The sequence below is a fragment of the Cololabis saira genome, chromosome 9, assembly GCF_033807715.1.
Source record: "Cololabis saira isolate AMF1-May2022 chromosome 9, fColSai1.1, whole genome shotgun sequence".
Classification (NCBI taxonomy): Eukaryota; Metazoa; Chordata; class Actinopteri; order Beloniformes; family Belonidae; genus Cololabis; species Cololabis saira.
Genome location: NC_084595.1, coordinates 46,626,982 through 46,646,892, shown reverse-complemented (window position 1 = coordinate 46,646,892; position 19,911 = coordinate 46,626,982). Strand labels below are relative to the sequence as shown.

Below are 19,911 nucleotides of genomic sequence, written 5' to 3'. Positions count from 1 at the left end.
CAGGACTGCATTTTCTAATTGTTCGCACGTCATGAAATGGCTAAAAAGTGTGGGAAGGGTCTAACGAGAAACGCTCCAAGCTGTCACACTTCAAAAATAAAAGACCATCTTCTTCTATGGCTACTCTTTTTTTAAAACAATGTGCATATCTGGTACGGAGGGTACCCAAAACAGACGCCAGCCACCTGTTGCGGCTGGAATTCACCGAGACGTGAGCCGGCGAGCACACTGAACTGAAACGCACCCGGAGCCGGCGGAGCAGGGTTTTACTGGCACTCTGGGGAATTCAACCATAGGTAAACGTGACGCGTTGGTCTGAAATGTCAGCTCGGGCCCTGGAAACCAGAGGAAACCTCAGCTCCCGGCTTCCTCAGAACTGGATCCAACACAGCTTTTTGGAAGTCTGCATATTAACGTCTTTTCTTTGTCACTTCTTTATTCCTATTTAGATAAAAGACGTTAGTAAAAGCGTCACTTGTACGTCGGTGCAGCGGTTCATGGAGGCGATGCCGTTTAAGCTTCAATCAGAAGCAGGAGTTGTGGGGGCTTCTGGGTAACGGCTGGAAACTAGTCTCATCACCCAAACTACAACTAAGTTCTGCTGCCAAAACCACTCCCAAAGCAGGGTGTTGGATATTTTTTTTTCTTTTCTTAAAGTGTGCATGTTCAGGTTAGTCAGAGTAGGTTCTGCTCCTCGCCTGCTGCACGCGCACCGGTGTGCAGAAACATGCGCGTCTAGCAGCGTTCACGATGAATTCCTGTGACGTAAACGTCCGTCTCCCTCCGATACATATTGATTAGTTTCTTATCCTGATCCTTCATTGATAAGATTTTTTTTTTTTTCTTTCTCTGGTGAGCTGTCAGCTCCCTACCCATCACTGGGTGTTTGAAAAAAAAGCATTGCATAACACTTTGGTCAAGAAACAAGAACAATCAAGAACAATAAAACAAAAACACCAAATCTATCTATGCCCCCCGCCCCCCCGCCCCCCCAGCAATACTTACATCCCTAGTCTACGATTGTAAAAAATACCCGTATGCTCCTTTTTCAACGATCCTACAGATCGAGCAACTGTCATCTTAACTCATGGAATGTTAAACTGATAAGACCGCCTCCCGTTACAGGATATCCCAGAGTTGGTGCATATAAAGTAGCTAATTCATTTTGCATTTCCAGTGTAGCAGAACACACTGCTGTTCAAACTCCCATTCCTGCAGCTCCGTGGAACATGGAGTCTCTGATTGGGGAGCCAAAGCACCCGCAGGTTTAGCTTTAGACTGGGCAACTCTTCGTCTAAAAGTAAGAAAAAGGTACCTGAAAATAGCAACATCATCTTCCTGAGGTAGTTACAAATCATAAATGTGTCTCGCTGCCCCATCTGAATAAAATAAACTCTTTTAAAGTCTAGTCTAACAATGGCAATACTGACACATTGAGCAAACTAGATATACACTTGTAAACTCCAAAGACCAATGCATCTATGAGCATTTGATTTATACAGAAGCATGTGCACAGTGTAAATCAGTATACATTCAGCTCTGTCGTGTAATAAATAGATAAAGAAAAATATTACCAAAAAAAAAAAAGAAAAAGAAAAACAAAGGAAGAAAAAAATAGCTGCTTGTCACATTCACAGGAGGAGAGACCGCAGACCGGAGCCCGGAGCCTGGACGGCGGCCGCAGGTCCTAGTTTCTAGTTTCCGGAGGAGGCGGTCATGCAGGGGGACGGCCCGCTCCGGTAGCTGCTCAGGCTGGACTTGCAGGAGTGCAGGACCGCCTTGAACAAGAGGGGGAGCTGCTCCAGCGGGACGTTCACCAGCTTCCCTGGGGGGACAGACACACTCCACTTTACAAATAGGAAGCATCTATGAGTTTAAATTATTTCATGAGGCCTTAAAAATATACACGTGTGGAGTGCTTTGGGTTTGAAAAAGAAAGCAAGAAGAAAAAAGCAGAGGTAGAGCACAGAAGCTCCCTTTCCACCCATGTCTTTACAGCTTTGTTTATAGCAGCTTGTTATTACGGAAGAGTATTAGGGCCAGGAGAACAATAAAAATAATATTTTAGAGGAGGAAGACTTTTTTTTTATTATGCACTTCGAGAAAAAAGTCGAAATGTCGAGAAAAAAGTCGGAATGTCGAGATTAATGTTGAAGTACAATTTCGAGAAAAAAGTCGAAATGCATTTCAAGTTTATTCTGATATTTCGACTTTATTCACAAAATTTCGACTTTATTCACGAAATTTCTACATTTTTCTTAAAATTGTATTTCAACATTAATCTCGACATTTCGACTTTTTTCCTCAAAGTGCACAATAAAACAATAAAATCTTCTCTTCAAATATTTTTTCTCCTGCCTGGCCCTGACACACGGTATGTTATTGATAATACAACTGTAGTATAGCTGGTGGGGGTGGAGCTACATGTACACCAGCTAGGACATTTACACATTCATGTTTCCCTCATTATGTACCAGCTCATTTGGGGAAGTGAAACGTCTTCTTGGATGATTCAAGGATTTGTTGTTAGTATTTGAAACAGAAGTGCAAGTGTGAAACCCCCCTTATCCCTTCAGGCAGCAGCTTCAGACCCGAGTCCAGACCCGAGTCCAGACCCGAGTCCAGACCCGAGTCCAGACCCGAGTCCAGACCCGGGTCCAGACCCGGGTCCAGACCCGGGTCCAGACCCGGGTCCAGACCCGAGTCCAGACCCGAGTCCAGACGGTACTTCAGGCCTCACCTGCGATGCAGCGGATCTCCGGCAGACACATCATGATCTCAGGGAAGCGCTTGGGCTGGTGCGGGTACTTGTACTCCGTGTAGTCCTGGCACACGTACCAGTAGCGCTTGTTCAGCTGCTCCAGCTGGGACACGTTGGACAGGCCTCGGATATCTGCAGCAAGGACACAAGGACACAAGGACACAAGGACACAGCTCTTAGTCAGGGAGGGACGTGCGGGTGAGACGCCGCGCCGCCGGAGACGGCGCGCCGGAGACGCTGCGCCGGAGACACCGCGCCGCCGGAGACACTGCGCCGCAGCAGCAGCAGAGCTGCCGGACTTACCTTGGTTCAGGAAGTTGATTGCTTTCATGCAGGCGTACTCTTCGTTGCTGATCTTCAGCTGGTGGAACTTGCGAAACAAATATATCAATCTCTCCATCACTTCCATGCCGTCCTCGCTGAAGCTGTGGACCAAGTAAACTTCAGATTAATTCAGTGTAGAGGGAGTTTCATTAGATTTTCAAACCTATAATACACACACACACACACACACACACACACACACACACACACACACACACACACACACACACACACACACACACACACACACACACACACACACACACACACACACACACACACACACACACACACACACACACACACACACACACACACACACACACACACACACACACACACACACACACACACACACGTTTGAAAATATGATCAATTGAGAATGATTTATTAGTCAGCCCTAATATAATATATATACTGGGGCTGTCAAAGTTAACGCGTTAACGGTGCGTTAACTTAACGTTCTCTTAACGCAGACAATTTCTCTTCGCCCTAATACTCTAAGGCACATAAACAAAAAAAATACCAAAAGTTGTAATGTAATGATGAAAAAAAAAATTTACAAAAAATGTATCTTTAGACATACAAATCGATTTTTAGGAATTAATATGAGAATCGATTTAGAATTGGAAAATTGATTTTTTCAACACAGGCCTAGTTAGAAAGAGTCTTGAAGTGTGATTTGCTCCATCAAACCTCCCGCTCCTGCATCTCTGGGCCTCATAAAACACCAGAGGAAATGAAGTACTCTGGGAGCGAGAGCTAACCGTCCCGCGTGGCAGAGCAGCGCTGTCTATTAGGAGAAGGTGTGTCACGGGGTCAGATCATTCTGCTGTGATTTACACCAGAGCCAACGTTCCTCCCCCTCATCCTCCTGTACCTGGCGCTGGACGGGGGGGGATCTCCCATGTGGGCCGGTGCTGCAGGGCCGCCGGGCTGGCACCGCACCAACAACAACCCTGCTGGGCCGGGTGGAGGAACATCAGATATACCGGGCTCACTGACTGGAACGCCTGGCTTTGTGGAGGTTTATTATGACAGTGTGGAACATTAACTCCTCTTATCCACCTGCCTTCTTAATAGATGTGGGATTGGCTCGGGTCCAGCAGGCCACATGTAAAGGCTGAATTATGGAAAGCGTCTAGAGACAACTTTTGTTGTATTAGACGCTATACTATGGAGCTAGAACAGTCTCATAATTCACAAATGCACAGACCGATTCACAAATGCACAGAACAATTCACACGGGGTGCGCTCTTATGATTGGCTGAAACAAGGGAAGACATCTGATTGGTTGCAGATCCTTCAGTGGTAAAAATACGCATTTGTGGATCAGTCACGTCAGGGGAGTCTCAAAAGTCACTTGCAAATCCAGTGCAGCTCACAGACAAAAAAACGTTTGTAAATCAGGTTATATTTGTGTGTGCATCAAAAATGCATTTGTGTATCTTGTCCTACACACGTGTGAATTGTTCTGTGCATTTGTGAATCGGTCTGTGCGTTTGTGAATTATGAGACTGTTCTAGCTGCATACTATACAAATAAAATTGAATTGAATTGAATTATGGTTCTGGTTAAACCTACGCCGTAGGCTACGCGGCTACGCGGGAGTCTCTCCGTAGCTACGCCGTAGCCTGACCTGCACCTCCCAAAAAATGGAACTACGACCCAACGCAGACTGAGAGGGCTGTGATTGGTTCGCTTGGTAGCAACGCATTTCCAGTTCCGGTTCGTGAAGTTGTGAACTTTCAGCGCTCTTTTCTTCGTGTGTGATTTTTTTTTTTTTGGGTTGTTTTGGTTTTTTGCACATGAAGGTGCTAGTGGAAAAGCTCCATAATATTGATTGTGTGGTCCGAGCGGCTCCAGCCGGGCTCGGAGGATACAGGTCTGTGTGGATGTGCAGGGAGATGGAGGGGGCTGGCCTGCGTGTCCTGGCGGGGGATCGGCCCCCGCTGTCTGCTGACAAACAGAAGGCCCTTCAGCCTCTCTAGTAGATCCCTGCAGCGCTGACTTTAACTGGCTAGATCAGGGGTCGGCAACCCAAAATGTTTTAGATCCATATTGGACCAAAAACACAAAAAACAAATATGTCTGGAGCCGCAAAAAATGAAAAGTCTTGTATAAGCCTTAGAATGAAGACAACACATGCTGCATGTTTCTATATTAGCTATCACTGGGGGAAGATTTTTTCATTGTGCACTTAAAGAAAAAAGTGGAAATGTTGAGATTAATGTTGAAGAACAATCTTGAGAAAAGTCGAAAAGTTGAGAAAAAAGTCTGAATGTCGAGATTAAAAAGGAAAGGAAAAAAGAAAAAAGGAAAAAAAGGAAAAAAAAAAGAAAAAAAGAAAAAGAGAATAAAAAGGGAAAAAATTTGAAAAAAAGGAAAAAAAGAAGAAAAAGAAGAACAAACATATTTTTAAAAGCTCCAGGAGCCACTACGGCGGCGCTAAAGAGCCGCATGTGGCTCTGGAGCCGCGGCTTGCCGACCCCCGGGCTAGACAGTTTGAAGCCTGGCCACTCTTTTGTGATGCTTAATGCAATTATACCCACCAAAAAGCAAACAAATAAGAAAAAGTGTGGCATACTTAGTAGTAAACCTGTCAAAGATCACTGGGATGAAACAACGCCACTCTGTTCTGCCTCCAGATCCGGTACACTCACCCCTGGAGCTCGTCGTCAGACGGGGTGTACTTGGCCGTGACGTCGGCCAGGTCTCCGAAGATCTGGGCGCTGTAGATGGTGAGGCAGGACAGCAGGATGAGCTCCTGCCAGGTGGAGCTCAGCAGGCACGTGTAGTCCTCGATGGACAGCTCGCAGAAGAACGGAAGCTTCTTGATCCAGGAGATCTGGCGGAAGAGCAGCTCGTCTGCCAGGCGACACAGCAGGGCGAACAGCTCCACCTGGGTCACCTTGTACCTGGGGGACCGGGACAGAGCAGAGACCAGACTCAACCCCAGACTCAACCCCAGACTCAACAGCAGACTCAACAGCAGACGCTGCTGTCTACATGGTCAGAATGAATGCTGCACTCCTGGTTTCAATATGGAAGGTTTTACAATCTAAAACTCCATTATATCAGTACAATCAGTTAAGACACAATCTAGAGTCGTATCCATATGCCACTAGACAGGAAACAAAGGGCCGGTTTTCTACGGAAGAGTATTAGGACCAGGCAGGAAAAAATAAAATAATATTTTAGAGGAGGAAGATTTTTTTTCTCCATTATGCACTTCGAGAAAAAAGTTGAAATGTCGAGAAAAAAGTTGAAATCTCGAGAAAAAAGTCAAAATATCGAGATTAATGTTGAAGTACAATTTCGAGAAAAAAGTCGTAATGTTGAGAAGAGAGTCAAAATTTTGTGAATGAAGTTGAAATGTTGAGAAAAAAGGCGAAATTTAGACTTTTGTATTTCAACATTATTCTCGACATTTCGACTTTTTTCTCGAAGTGCACAATAAAAAAAATCTTCCCCTCTCACATTCTATTCAAAATACAGATGCAAATAAACCCCACTGTGGTGGCAGCTAATGGGGATCCAATTAAATAAATAAATAACTAAATATTCCCAATGTTTCAGTAACCGGAATATTGACCTGACTGCCTGTAAACGTGGTCACCAGTGGTCTGGGTCTGGGCCTGGCATGTCTGTGTCCTGCTGTGTCTGTCTTGACTCACCCGTCCTCGATGAGCATGGGCGTGGTGAGGGGGGCCAGGTCCTCGGCCGCCACCAGCTGCAGCACCAGCGGGTGGGACTGGGGGTAGAGGCTGCGGGGCTGGGGCGTGAGCAGCCCCGACTGGGCGGCGTAGCTGAACAGGTGGGGCAGGAGCTGGTAGTGCGTGGACATGGACGTGTTGATGTACTGGTCCCGCAGCGCCGCCGTGTAGCCGTTCATCTCCACAGAGCGGCTGCAAGCACAAAAGGATTCAAGGTCGCGCAAAAAAAAGACTTCATATTTTTTTATGAAGGAATTAAAAGAGATTATGCTGAGCGAGGCTGAACACTATATCGCACTTATGCACCGTGGACGTGAGAAGCTCCGTGAACTGCATAACCTTTCATATTTATCTGGAAATGAAGCATGATGTAGCAGCTTTTTCTTTTCTATTAACAATTTTAACATTTTTTCACAAACTTGCAGACAAAACTTAGCATTTTGGAGCCGCATACCGGAGCCTACACCGCAGAGCCGTTGTGTGGCTGCTGTTCATTTTTCCTCAGATTTATTTTGATAAAACAACTATTCCGCTGAATAGCTATTGGGCAATCTGGTTGCTGAGATAAACCCCATGTTTACACAAAATGAGACTAAAATAAATGCAGTCATGCAAGCACCTAGACAATATTTGTCCTTGATGAGTGCAGATAGACAATGTGCTCGACTCCACGGCAAGAAAAGCAGATTGTGCAGTGAGTTCTTTGTGTTTGCCATCATCCTCCAAACATGAGGAGCTGCATATTCAGGCATTCTTTGGTCGCTGAATACCTTTAACTAAAGTCTGGCTGAGGTGGAGAGGAGGTGGAGAGGAGGTGTTCAGGTAGTCATGGCCGGCTCACTGTCTCAGTGACGGGCCGGGATGTGGCACCGAGTGGCACGGCGGGTGAGAAGAGAGACTCGCTTGTGGCCAATCCCAATACACCCCCTACTTTCTACCACTAGCCCTAAAAATGAAGCCTGTGCCGTAGGGCCCTTGTAATCTTCCCTAGGGATTGGGACACCACTTGCTACGTCACTGCGTGGTTTACGTTCGGGTACGTAAGCGACTGCGTAGTTACGTTTGCACATACGTCACACCATATCAGGAAGCCCCGAGCTAAAAGCTGTTTTAATTTCAGCTGTAGTGCTGTTAATATGCCACTTTATTAAGTTTTAATATTTTTTCAGGTGTAAAAGTAATCGTTAAGATCTCCAACCTGGGCTCAGTTTATCCAAATAACGCCTGTTAAGAAATTTGCTCTGACGTTTTCAGGATGAGAAGAGCCGCCGGCTCAGGAGCTGATTTATGGTTCTGCGTTAAATCGACGCAGAGCCTACGGCGTAGGGTACGGCGTGCGTCGCCGCGTAACCTACGCCGTAGGCTCTGCGTTGGTGTAAAGCGTAACCAGCCTTTATTCTGGCGAGGTTTGAAAAAGACTTCGCAACAACGGGCAAACGAGTGATTGCATCTCTGAATGCAAAACACCGGATCCTGCAGTGTGGGAGTGAGGGGGGCAGGGTAACTGCCCCTTTTGGGCGGAGGAAAAGGGTCGTCCCTCAAGACTCCTCTCCCTGGCCTTGCCCCTTCTCAACCTTTCCCCGACCCTGAACCTAACCTGGGACTTGCTGATTGGGCCGGAGCTTCGGGAGCTGCATGCTGGCCTGCGGTCCCCACCCCGGGTCATCCCGTTGCTGCTTCCACCTGCCTGCTGTGTGCTGCTGACGTCCCTGACCCCCAGTCTGGCCCTCAGCAGGAGGGCCCCCCTTATGAGCCTGGTCCTGCTCAAGGTTTCTTCCCTCCTAAAGGGGAGTTTTTCCTTGTCACTGTTTGGCTTAAAGGAGCTGTATGTAAGAGCAATAATAAAACGAATCATAAAATGACCCTGATATGTCAACAGACATTTAAAAATCATGTTAATTTCAAATACTTATGTCACTGACAACAGCACTCAAGCCAGGATATTCCAGTTTAAAAAGAGGAGTTGCAGCCCTCAACTGATGTTTATGTTGTCATTTTTTGTTTTGGCCTGAAGCTCCACCCTCCACCTATCTCCCAATCACCAAGTCAGTATTGTTTCTGAAGCTCCACCCTCCACCTATCTCCCAATCACCAAGTCAGTATTGTTTCTGAAGCTCCACCCTCCACCTATCTCCCAATCACCAAGTCAGTATTGTTTCTGAAGCTCCACCCTCCACCTATCTCCCAATCACCAAGTCAGTATTGTTTCTGAAGCTCCACCCTCCACCTATCTCCCAATCACCAAGTCAGTATTGTTTCTGAAGCTCCACCCTCCACCTATCTCCCAATCACCAAGTCAGTATTGTTTCTGAAGCTCCACCCTCCACCTATCTCCCAATCACCAAGTCAGTATTGTTTCTGAAGCTCCACCCTCCACCTATCTCCCAATCACCAAGTCAGTATTGTTTCTGAAGCTCCACCCTCCACCTATCTCCCAATCACCAAGTCAGTATTGTTTCGGCATCCGGATTGCCAGCTCGGCTCTAATTATCGCAGCCATGGCAGCCTACGTTCCTGCTGCATTCTGCAGCCTACCTGGCAACCTCTGGTCGGGGGGAGGAGGGGGAGGGTACACGCCGCTCAACAATATTTTGAAAGTGACTGCAGTACCAGTTTTGACCATTTCTTACAGACGGCTCCTTTAAGGTTTTTCTCCAACTAGGGGAGTTTTTACCTGCCATTGTTTATGTAATAACTGCTCGGGGGTTTATGTTCATGTTCTGGATCTCTGAAAAGCGTCTAGAGACAACTTTTGTTGTATTAGACACTATATAAATAAAATTGAAATGATTATGTACGTTCACTGAGTGAATATTCTGAAAGTAAAATATATATTTCTCGCTAGAAATGTAATCAAAATGCATTTTTATGCAGAAACTAACTCAAAATATTGATTTTGCAAAATTTTGATTTCACTAAAAAATAAGAAATGTCCGCCATGTTTTTTTTTTAATTCAGTCGGCAAATGACGACGAAAAGCATTCTGGGAAAGTTTTCTGGCCCTCGGTCAGCTAGTCAGCATCTGAAATCCCTCACTCTGAAGGGCCAGATTCATACACACTAGCCCTCGTTATGTCCACTAGCCCTCCTTTTCCCCACTCCCCCTAGGTGAAAAGAGGAATTGGGACACCACTACCCTCACAGGAACGCGCAAAAGTTAGGGCTAGTGCTGAAAAGTAGGGGGGGGGGATTGGGACTGGGCCTTGGAGGACAGGGTGGAGGCGGGGGAGGACAGGGTGGAGGCGGGGGAGGACAGGGTGGAGGCGGGGGACTCACTTGGAGGACAGGGTGGAGGCGGGGGAGGACAGGGTGGAGGCGGGGGAGGACAGGGTGGAGGCGGGGGAGGACAGGGTGGAGGCGGGGGAGGACAGGGTGGAGGCGGGGGAGGACAGGGTGGAGGCGGGGGACTCACTTGGAGGACAGGGTGGAGGCGGGGGAGGGCTGGTTGCCCTCCGAGGCTCCGTTGCTGGGGGAGCTGTGGTCACTGTCTCCGTTGTTGCCCCAGGTGTGCTCCGGGGCGTCCTCCTTGAACTCCTGCCCCGACATGATCCGCTCTATCTCCTCCTCTGTGATCTGAAATGCACAAAACACTTGCTGCACATTTTCAAACGTAACACAAATTAAAGCTGCAAGCAGCGATGAACGGGCCCTCGCACTCATGGCCACCGCCCCCATAAGCATATCAGAAATGACACCACCCACGACTTCCTATGTCAAATCAGTCAAAAGATATAGCAGAAAATAGGAACTATGAAATATCGACCAATCAGAAGAAGGAGCGGGACTAATTTGCACCAATTATGGTCAAAGACACAAAACCATGTCCGATGACACCACCCACGAGTCTTTATGTCAAACCATTCAAGTTATTGCAGAAAATAGGAAGTATCACATATCGACCAATCAGAAGAAGGGGCGGGGCTAATTCAGGCCAATTAAGGTCAAGGACTCAATACTGAGTCTGATGACACCACCCACGCCTCTTTATGTCAAACCCTTCAAAAGTTATGGCAGAGAAAAGTATTCTAGGGGGCGCTGTTGAGCCATTAGTAAACCTCTAGCTGGTGTTGGTAAATCTCTAGTTAGTCTTTAGTAAACCTCTAGCTGGTGTTGGTAAATCTCTAGGTAGTGTAAACTCTAGTGTGTTAGAGTCAGTAGTCATAGTTGCAGCTATAGAACAAGACTATAATAGTTAGTCTCAAATATAGCTTGGTGGTAGATATGCTGCTATAGGCTTATGCTGCAGGGGGGCACCGACATGATCCACTGGGCGGTGCCTCTCACCCTTCTTCTCCTCTCCTCTTCCCTTCCTCTCTTCTCCATTACCATTTTTATTTATTATAAGTATCTCATAGCTATCATTTTTGTCCATCGTTCCTGTAGTTTCTTGTGCCGGCCCCCCTTTTTCTCTTTTGTGCATGTTTGCAGGCCGGAGCCTCGGGAGCTGCGTGCTGGCCTGCAGTCCCACCCCCACCCCCCCTTTGGTCATCCCGTTGCTGCTTCCACCTGCCTGTGGTACCCCCCACCCCCCCTCTGGTCATCCCGTTGCTGCTTCCCCCCTTATGATCCAGGTCCTGGTCCAGGTTTCTACCCCCCTTATGATCCAGGTCCTGGTCCAGGTTTCTACCCCCTTATGATCCAGGTCCTGGTCCAGGTTTCTACCCCCTTATGATCCTGGTCCTGGTCCAGGTTTCTACCCCCTTATGATCCAGGTCCTGGTCCAGGTTTCTTCCTCCTAAAGGGGAGTTTTTACCTGTCATTGTTTATGTAATAATTGCTCGGGGTTTATGTTCTGGGTCTCTGGAAAGATCCTAGAGACAACATGTGTTGTATTAGACGCTATACAAATAACATTGAATTGAATGTATGTATGCAAGTGTATGTACAGTATATGTATATATGATATGCTTGTTTTTTTCCTCACACTTGACACCATGTATTGTGTAGTAGTTGTATAGTAGGCGTTAACATTAATAAGCTCTGCTTCTGCCTTAGCCTTTTTCAGTCAAATTGTAAAATTTGTCTTTTCCTTGTTGCCTTGAAAGCTATATATGACTGAAATAAACTTAAACTACCTAACTAAAAGTAACAGATGTGTGTTTGTCTCGGGTCGATTGATTAACATTGACTAGCCCTGCACTGCCTTTCACTCCCATACCGGGGAGCAAGGACACAATCGCACAATGAGGTGAGGAGCCGGAGCAATGACGACTGGAGGTGTGTGTGTGTGTGTGTGTGTGTGTGTGTGTGTGTGTGTGTGTGTGTGTGACAGAGAGAGAGAGAGAGAGAATGAGAAGAGAGGGAGAGAGAGGCAGAACTCGAGTGCTGCTTTCACCTAAAATACCAGAATCTTTGCACATCGGTACAGGCAGAAAACACAGACAAAAAAAAAAAAAAAAAAAAAACATTTTAAAAGCCTTTTCCATCCGAGAAAATGCTATGACTTCCATCTGTGACGAGGGTCAATTCATTTCATTTGCATCAATTCAGCACATAAACAGAAACAGGCAATTCATCCCGTATTAATGAGAGAGCGGCTCTCCTTCCATGTGGGCTGAGAATAAAGCAGGAAGGGAAGAATTGACCACATCCTGCTGCTGAATGGCTGCTCTTTGGTGTCTCTGCTCGTGTCACCCAGCGCTGCCTTTGCCCATGAAGACACAGCTGAATAGCAATAATCAACGGCTACATAATTGCTGATATAACGAGGTCAGGGTTCAATCTCATTGCTCCACAAGTGTCCCTACAGCCAAATGAGAACCACTACAGCTCTCAAACTCCGTTATTCAAGTGAATGGGTTGTTCTTTAATTGCACTTATTGTTGCATGCGATCTGTGAAAATGAGCCAGCGGAGAATAAGTGTGCAGACTTATTCTGTGTTGGAGAAAAGTCAGAGTAAAAACAACATTTCACATGATTTACCTGCACAGGACCAATGCTTTTATTCCTCCCTCCGGGCATGCCGTCCTCCCTGATTGCTATATGATAAAAAAGAAAGAGGCAAAGTCAACATTTTCTCCTGATAAATAGCTAAGTATCACAGTGCTACCTAGTGGCTGCAGCACGGTGATCCTCTCACCGGGGTTTCATTTCTGCATTTCTGTTGCGTTTCTGCTTCCTGGAAACTAATTGTCAGATTCTGGTTGTGTATTTGTTTCCCGTCCCAAGCAGGGCCGGCTCCAAACATGTTTCATAGGGGGGGCCAGAGGGGGCCACGCTAATTCTTGGGGTGGAACCAAAACTAAAAGGGGGGGGGGGGGGCGTGGCCACTGACCCCAACATAAACATTCACCTGTCAGCACCACTCAAGGTGACAAAACTTAAACTTACTTATAATTTTTGAAAATATCCACATTATAGATGATATTCTGGTATGATAACCTTCCTGAGTGGCAGCTGGATCAGAGTTATCAGCTCATGAAGTTCAGAACATTACATTTTAGATCTGTTAATGTTTCACTATATTGTCTTTGGTATCATTTTAAAGGGGACCTTTTAAGCATTCATTCAAGCTGAGATGTGAATCTTTCTGACCGACATAGAGGTCACTGCAGCTCTTTAAACTATAAACAACACACATTTTTACACAATTTTCACCTAAATGATATACTATCTTTTATCCCTGTGTCATCTAGGAACAACAGAGACACAAAATACAAAAATTGGAATAATCACAGGACCATAAGGATTCAGGAAATGTATAATATACCCACACAACTTGCTTGAATGAATGGAATCATTTTAAAGGGGACCTTTTAAGCAAAGACGAGCAGACGAGCAGGAGGTCAGCCTGGTCCTGCCACTAGAGGGCAGTGTGGTCATGTGTAAGAGCCAGAGCTGCAGCTCTGCAGCTCCAGCTGATCAGCTGTCAGAGGTCTGGACCTCAGCCCCACAGATACCCCTTTTACACCAAGCTGGTTCCAGGGCTGGTTCTGGGCTAGAGCCAGAGTTAGCACCAGTTCTTTGGTTTTACACAGCCTAAGCGCCGGCTCCTGGCTCTCAAAACGGGTGCTACGCCAGCCCCTTTGAGCTGCTGGGCCAGCTCAAAGAACCAGTTACGCTGGGGGTTGGGGGCGGGGCTATGGACGGTGTTACTGAACAACCAGAGCAGAGTAAACCCGGAAGAGCGCCGTTTTTAAACAACGTAGCGTTGAAGACGGCGGTTAAGTTAGTAGACTCTTTTATTATTACATCCATTTATTTAATAGTGGATGTAAAACAGAAGCAGCAGTGGTCTACGGTACAATCCATCAACAGTAACGTCTGCGGGCTCCGTGCCGCCGATGCAGCGGCGCAGCCTCGCGTCCGAGCCCGCGGGGGAGCGTTCCAGCCCCGGGACGCTTAGACGCGAGGCTGCGGAGCCCGCCGATGCAGCGCAGCTCCATCCATTTATTTCATAAAAATTCCCGGCCCGAGGGGACGCCTCCCAGCCCGCCGTTCTGGTTCCGCCGCGTTACACCAACGCAGAGCCTACGGCGGAGCTCCTGAGGAGAGGAGAGGAGCTGCTGTCCCCCGGGGCTGCTGGCTTTCGAGTCAAATTTGTTAACAGGCGTTATTTGGATAAACTGAGCCCAGGTTGGGGATCTTAAAGGTTACTTTACCTGAAAAAATATTAAAACTTAATAAAGTGCCATATTAACAGCGCTACAGCAGGAATTAAAACAGCTTTTAACTGTCTGCTTCCTCATATGGTGTGACGATCGACGCAGAGCCTACGGCGTAGGTTACGCGGCGACGGGCGACGGGCGCCGTACCCCACGCCGTAGGGTCTGCGTCGATTTAACGCGGAACCATAAATCAGCTCCGGAGCCGGCAGTCAGCCAGAAATTCCGAAATTTTCAGAGCAAATTTCTTAACAGGCGTTATTTGGATAAACTGAGCCCAGGTTGGGGATCTTAAAGGTTACTTTACCTGAAAAAATATTAAAACTTAATAAAGTGCCATATTAACAGCGCTACAGCTGCAATTAAAACAGCTTTTGGCTCTCAGCTTCCTGATCAGGGATCAGGGTGGGGATGAAAACGAGGGGGCGTGGTGACGTGATGACGTGGCTCTCTGGCCAGCTGCAGGCCAGCACCAGCTTGTGTAAAAGCAACCGGTTCTTACTTAGAACCAGCCGCGAACCGGCTCTAGCACCAGCACTAGCACCAGCCCTGGAACCAGCTTGGTGTAAAAGGGGTAAGAGAGGTCTGGACCTCAGTCCCATAGAGGTCTGGACCTCAGTCCCACATAGTTCCCATAGTTGCTGTTTTTAATTGTTTTATTCTCTTTTCTGCCATGTCTTGACTTTTTATCCCTTGTATCTCTTATCTTGATTTTATGATTTCTGTTTCCTCTTAATTATCAAACTGTAGCACTTTGAGCATTTGTGCATTATAAATATAATGTATTGTTATCATTATTATTGTTGATTGTGGATCACATTAATCAAAAGTAAGTACATTAGAAGCTGGGAACTGGGGGGGGGTAACCATGGCAACACATCCACCGCCTTAAAATTCACTAGGAACAAGATAAAACCTGCAACACTGGCAATGAATAGAATTTAAATGGAGGATATTTACCCGTTTGTTCTGAGTGATCAGCCTGATTTGTTTTCTACGAGACTTGTGTTTTGGGTTATTTATTTATCTTAATATCGTCTGCTTATTTCCAGCTAGATCATTTCATTTCTACAAAGAAGGATCTTTTCCATGATGATTTAAGCCTCTTTACCTTTGCGGTTCATCCCCATCTGCAGGCACTTGAGCAGCCGGCAGTACTGGCAGCGGTTCCGCTGCTTGCGCGACATCTCGCAGTTCTTGTCGCGGCTGCAGCGATACACTCTCTTGTTGCAGATGCTGCGCTTGAAGAAGCCCTTGCAGCCCTCGCAGGAGATGATGCCATAGTGCAGGCCCGTGGCGCGATCTCCACAGATAAGGCAGGTCCGCTGGTCCGCTGTATCATCTGCCGGGGAGGACGGGAGAGGGATTTACAAACACTTCTCTGCACCATTTCCTTTGCACCGTAAGTCGTACAAAACCAGAGGTGGTAGTAACGAGTTACATTTACTCAGTTACATTTACTTGAGTAAGTTTTGGGAAATGTTGTACTTTTAGGAGTAGTTTTGAATCACTATACTTGTTACTTTTACTTGAGTAGATTTGTGAAGAAGAAACTGTTCCTCTTACTCCGCTACATTAGGCTACGTTGAGCTGTTACTTTTCTTTTATTCCTTTTATCCACGTACGCGTCAATCTCATGACATCACTGGGTGATTCTTTGGGAAAAATGTTTGTTTTTGCATGTTTTGTCACATTTACACAGACTCAAACACACAGAGTTTCTATGAGTTCATGTTTGTTCTAGTTCTGCTGGTTAAAAAAGAAAAGTACAAAGGCTGGAAATTTTGTGCTACTTGTGCTTAATTTATTTTTTTTATCTGTTATTATTTATTAAAGTACTTGAATTTACTTTAAGATTATTTCAATTTAAGCTATCTTTTATTAATGTTATTATTTTATTGATTTAATTTGCCTGAAGATGATTATTTTGTACTTTTGTCTGTTTCAATGGTTGTGTTAAAAAAATAAATCAGACGTTACTCAATAGTTACTCAGTACTTGAGTAGTTTTTTCACCAAGTACTTTTTTACTTTTACTCAATTATTTGGATGACTACTTTTTACTTCTACTTGAGTCATATTATTCTGAAGTAACAGTACTTTTACTTGAGTACAATTTTTGGCTCCTCTACCAGCTCTGTACAAAACTAAATAGAAAGTGGGAGCAAAAAACTTTTCTCATTGACATCATGGGGTTGGAGCTGAAGCTTAAGAAGCAGGCGACGGTAATCCGGAGGATTCCTAATCTCCTAGACTGCTAGACTCTCCGATGCTGAGATGCAGAGCTGGTGATGGAGTAGGGGGTGTGATGCTTCAACAGCATTAAAGACCAGGCCGGGCCGGCTGGGCCTTTCACTGGCCAGTAAACAAAAGCACAAGCAGATTTCGGGGGGGGGGGGGAAATCAACGGGTCCAGGTGTTGCAGGTTTACACAAACATGTGGCACATGTTAGAGGAAAAACATCACACTCAGCATCTGCATCTGCTGTCAAATGGAAATGGCAGGACTTTTCAAAAAAGCTTTTGAAAATCTTCTTCTAGCCCTCCGTCTACCTGCAGGCTGGGTTAGGTCTGAGCACACGCTCACGATTTACCAGCAGCGCCTGAACGCACCTCAACCCTGACCCATAACCCTGCCCCATAACCCTGCCCCTCATTTACATCATTACATTACAACTTTTGGTTGTTTTTTTTTATGCCCAAAAAAGGAATGTTTTTGCCATTAAATATGTTTAAAGGCATGAAAACATTAAAGTTTTCAGTTATAATTGCATAAATTGCCTATATTTCATTACTTTATATACTGTCATGGGGTTACATTTGCATAAAATGATAAAAACCAAATTCTCAAAAACCGAAATAGTATGAAAATGGAAAAAAATTTAAATAGAATGTGGGAGAAAATAAGTTTCCTCCCTGATCTGTTTGGTAATTCTGACCCACGATGTTTCTGAAAGCAGTTCTATCAGCATTCTGGGAGCTGATTGGTCCTTACAGCATCATTAGCTGCAATACTTGCTGTTGAATCTCAATATAATACTAGTATTAATATGTTGCAGAACTACAGTCATATAATTTATGCAACAGGTGTCGGATGGATGGATGGATGGATGGATGGATGGATGGATGGATGGATGGATGGATGGATGGATGGATGGATGGATGGATGGATGGATGGATGGATGGATGGATGGGCCTGGAACACGGGGAAGCACCAGGAGGATTGTGTTTCCTGAGACAAATACTTTTCTGTATCTATTCTGCCGAGGTTCTAAGCTGCTGAGTCAGCTGTATCTGACATCATCACAATACAGGACACCGATTGGTCGGGGGGTTGGAGTCAGACGTCTGAGTCAGGAGGAGGAAATCAGAGAAAGAGACTCTGACGGATTCTTGTTCATTTTATTCAACAGCAACGGCAGTAAAAGTCTGTTTCATGATCCAACTCTGAGGGTCAGATGTTCATAAACCTGGTGCTGAGGAGAGAATTAAAAAGGGATCTAGACGGAGATAAGGAACGACCAGATCTACCAGGAGCTCTGTCTCTTCATAGCTGCTCACGGCTGCAGCTGACTTTTCAGCAGCACAGAGATGAACTAAAATGAAAAAGTTTGAAGCTTCTATCACTCTCATTTTTTAACTTGATATGGAACACAAGCCACAGACCCAGCAGCACATTTACAGGTCTGTCTCAGAAAATTAGAACATTGTGATAAAGTTCTTTATTTTCTGTAATGCAATTAAAAAAACTAAAATGTCATACATTCTGGATTCATTACAAATCAACTGAAATATTGCAAGCCTTTTATTATTTTAATATTGCTGATTATAGCTTAGTTTAAGATTAAGATTCCCAGAATATTCTAATTTTTTGAGATAGGATATTTGAGTTTTCTTAAACTGTAAGCCATGATCAGCAATATTAAAATAATAAAAGGCTTGCAATATTTCAGTTGATTTGTAATGAATCCAGAATGGATGACATTTTAGCATTACAGAAAATAAAGGACTTTATCACAATATTCTAATTTTCTGAGACAGTCCTGTACATCATCTCCTCCAGGTTCTACATCTTTAGTGTTGTTGTCTTCTTTGTTTAGATACACAATCAAATACGTCACAGCAGCTTCTCCAACCTCCTACTGCTGATCCGGGTGTAGAAAAGAAACGAGGGCAAGTGGAGTAGGTGCTAGTGGAAACTCTCTCTCTCTCTCTCTCTCCCTCTCCCTCTCTCTGCAAGCTCTGACTGCTCAGGGAGCAAACCCAACAGATGCATCATGGGACTCTAAACTTGAGTGAAACATGTCAGATCCGGGCGTTGTCTGCTGTTCTCAAGGATGTCCTGCTCGTTTGTATTTTGGCCTCGAGTGTCACATTTTAGAGAACAGAAAAGTGAAATAAAAGCAGTGAACGCAGCTCCGGGTATCAAATCAACATGTGTGAGTGGCCATGTATATTAATAAATAAATAAATAAATAAAAGTGTGATCAGCCAATGAGCAGTGGGAGCAGATCAAGTGGAAAATTGGCCCGTCTCGTTGGTAATGGCTACACTGCTACCTTGCACACTTCACTGGACGCAATCTGCCTGAGGGGATGTGTAGTTTAGACGTCAGCGGAGCGGAGCAGGCGAGGGGAGGGGAGGGGAAGGAGAAACAACACTTGGGTCCTTTAAAAAAGCTTCAAGTGCTGTTGATTGAAAAGACCTTAATGACCTCTCTAACTAGCGTTCTGCTGGCCTTATCCTGGGATTCTGGGGACATGCATGTCGTTTTACCCCCGATGGACTGGCTGATGCTCCAGTACCGGCCGCTAGGCTGTTTCCTGCAGGTGCAGCTGCACCGACACCACGCTACGCTACTCTTTTATTTATTAGTCTATGCACTTTGTTAATGCTGTCTGTTGCTGCTTTTGGATTGTATTTTTGCTTTTGCATTAACTGTATTTTATATAATGTGTGTTTGTATCACTTGTAAGGTGACCTTGGGTGACCTGAAAGGTGCATCTAAATAAAATGAATTATTATTATTATTATCACGCTTAGCCTCCATATGGATGGACTTACTGGAATCCAGATTGTAAACCGGATGAACCACAGACACTTGTGATTGAGCAGGGAGGAGGTCACGGAGCAGAATAAACCCTCATGTGGAGAGAGAGGGAAGTACCACATCATCAGTAAATAAATGGATCAGAAAAGGCTCAGAAACTACAGAAACTGTAGTTATGCTTCTGTTCAAAATGACGTTACAATAAAGGACTGTCTCAGAAAATTAGAATATTGTGATAAAGTTCTCAAAACTCAAATATCCTATCTCAAAAAAATAGAATATTCTGGGAATCTTAAACTGTAAGCCATAATCAGCAATATTAAAATAATAAAAGGCTTGCAATATTTCAGTTGATTTGTAATGAATCCAGAATGTTTGACATTTTTGTTTTTTTAATTTGCATTACAGAAAATAAAGAACTTTATCACAGTATTCTAATGTTCTGAGACGGTCCTG

The 19,911-nt window shown here is 45.2% G+C and overlaps 1 protein-coding gene across 2 annotated transcripts in view; it reads right to left on the bottom strand.

Moving 5' to 3' along the window:
* Positions 1-284: 284 nt before the first annotated feature.
* LOC133451226 (nuclear receptor subfamily 6 group A member 1-A) overlaps positions 285-19,911 on the bottom strand; it is a 37,610-nt gene continuing 17,983 nt past the window's right edge. For both annotated transcript variants that reach the window (XM_061730195.1, XM_061730196.1), the window contains exons 2-9: positions 15,518-15,748; positions 12,725-12,780; positions 10,214-10,374; positions 6,763-6,993; positions 5,749-6,003; positions 3,065-3,186; positions 2,741-2,893; positions 285-1,825 (exon numbers count right to left, since the gene is read on the bottom strand). In XM_061730195.1, the coding sequence (XP_061586179.1) occupies positions 1,695-1,825; positions 2,741-2,893; positions 3,065-3,186; positions 5,749-6,003; positions 6,763-6,993; positions 10,214-10,374; positions 12,725-12,780; positions 15,518-15,748 (1,340 nt within the window). In that variant the 3' untranslated portion in view covers positions 285-1,694. The remainder of the gene's footprint in view (positions 1,826-2,740; positions 2,894-3,064; positions 3,187-5,748; positions 6,004-6,762; positions 6,994-10,213; positions 10,375-12,724; positions 12,781-15,517; positions 15,749-19,911) is intronic.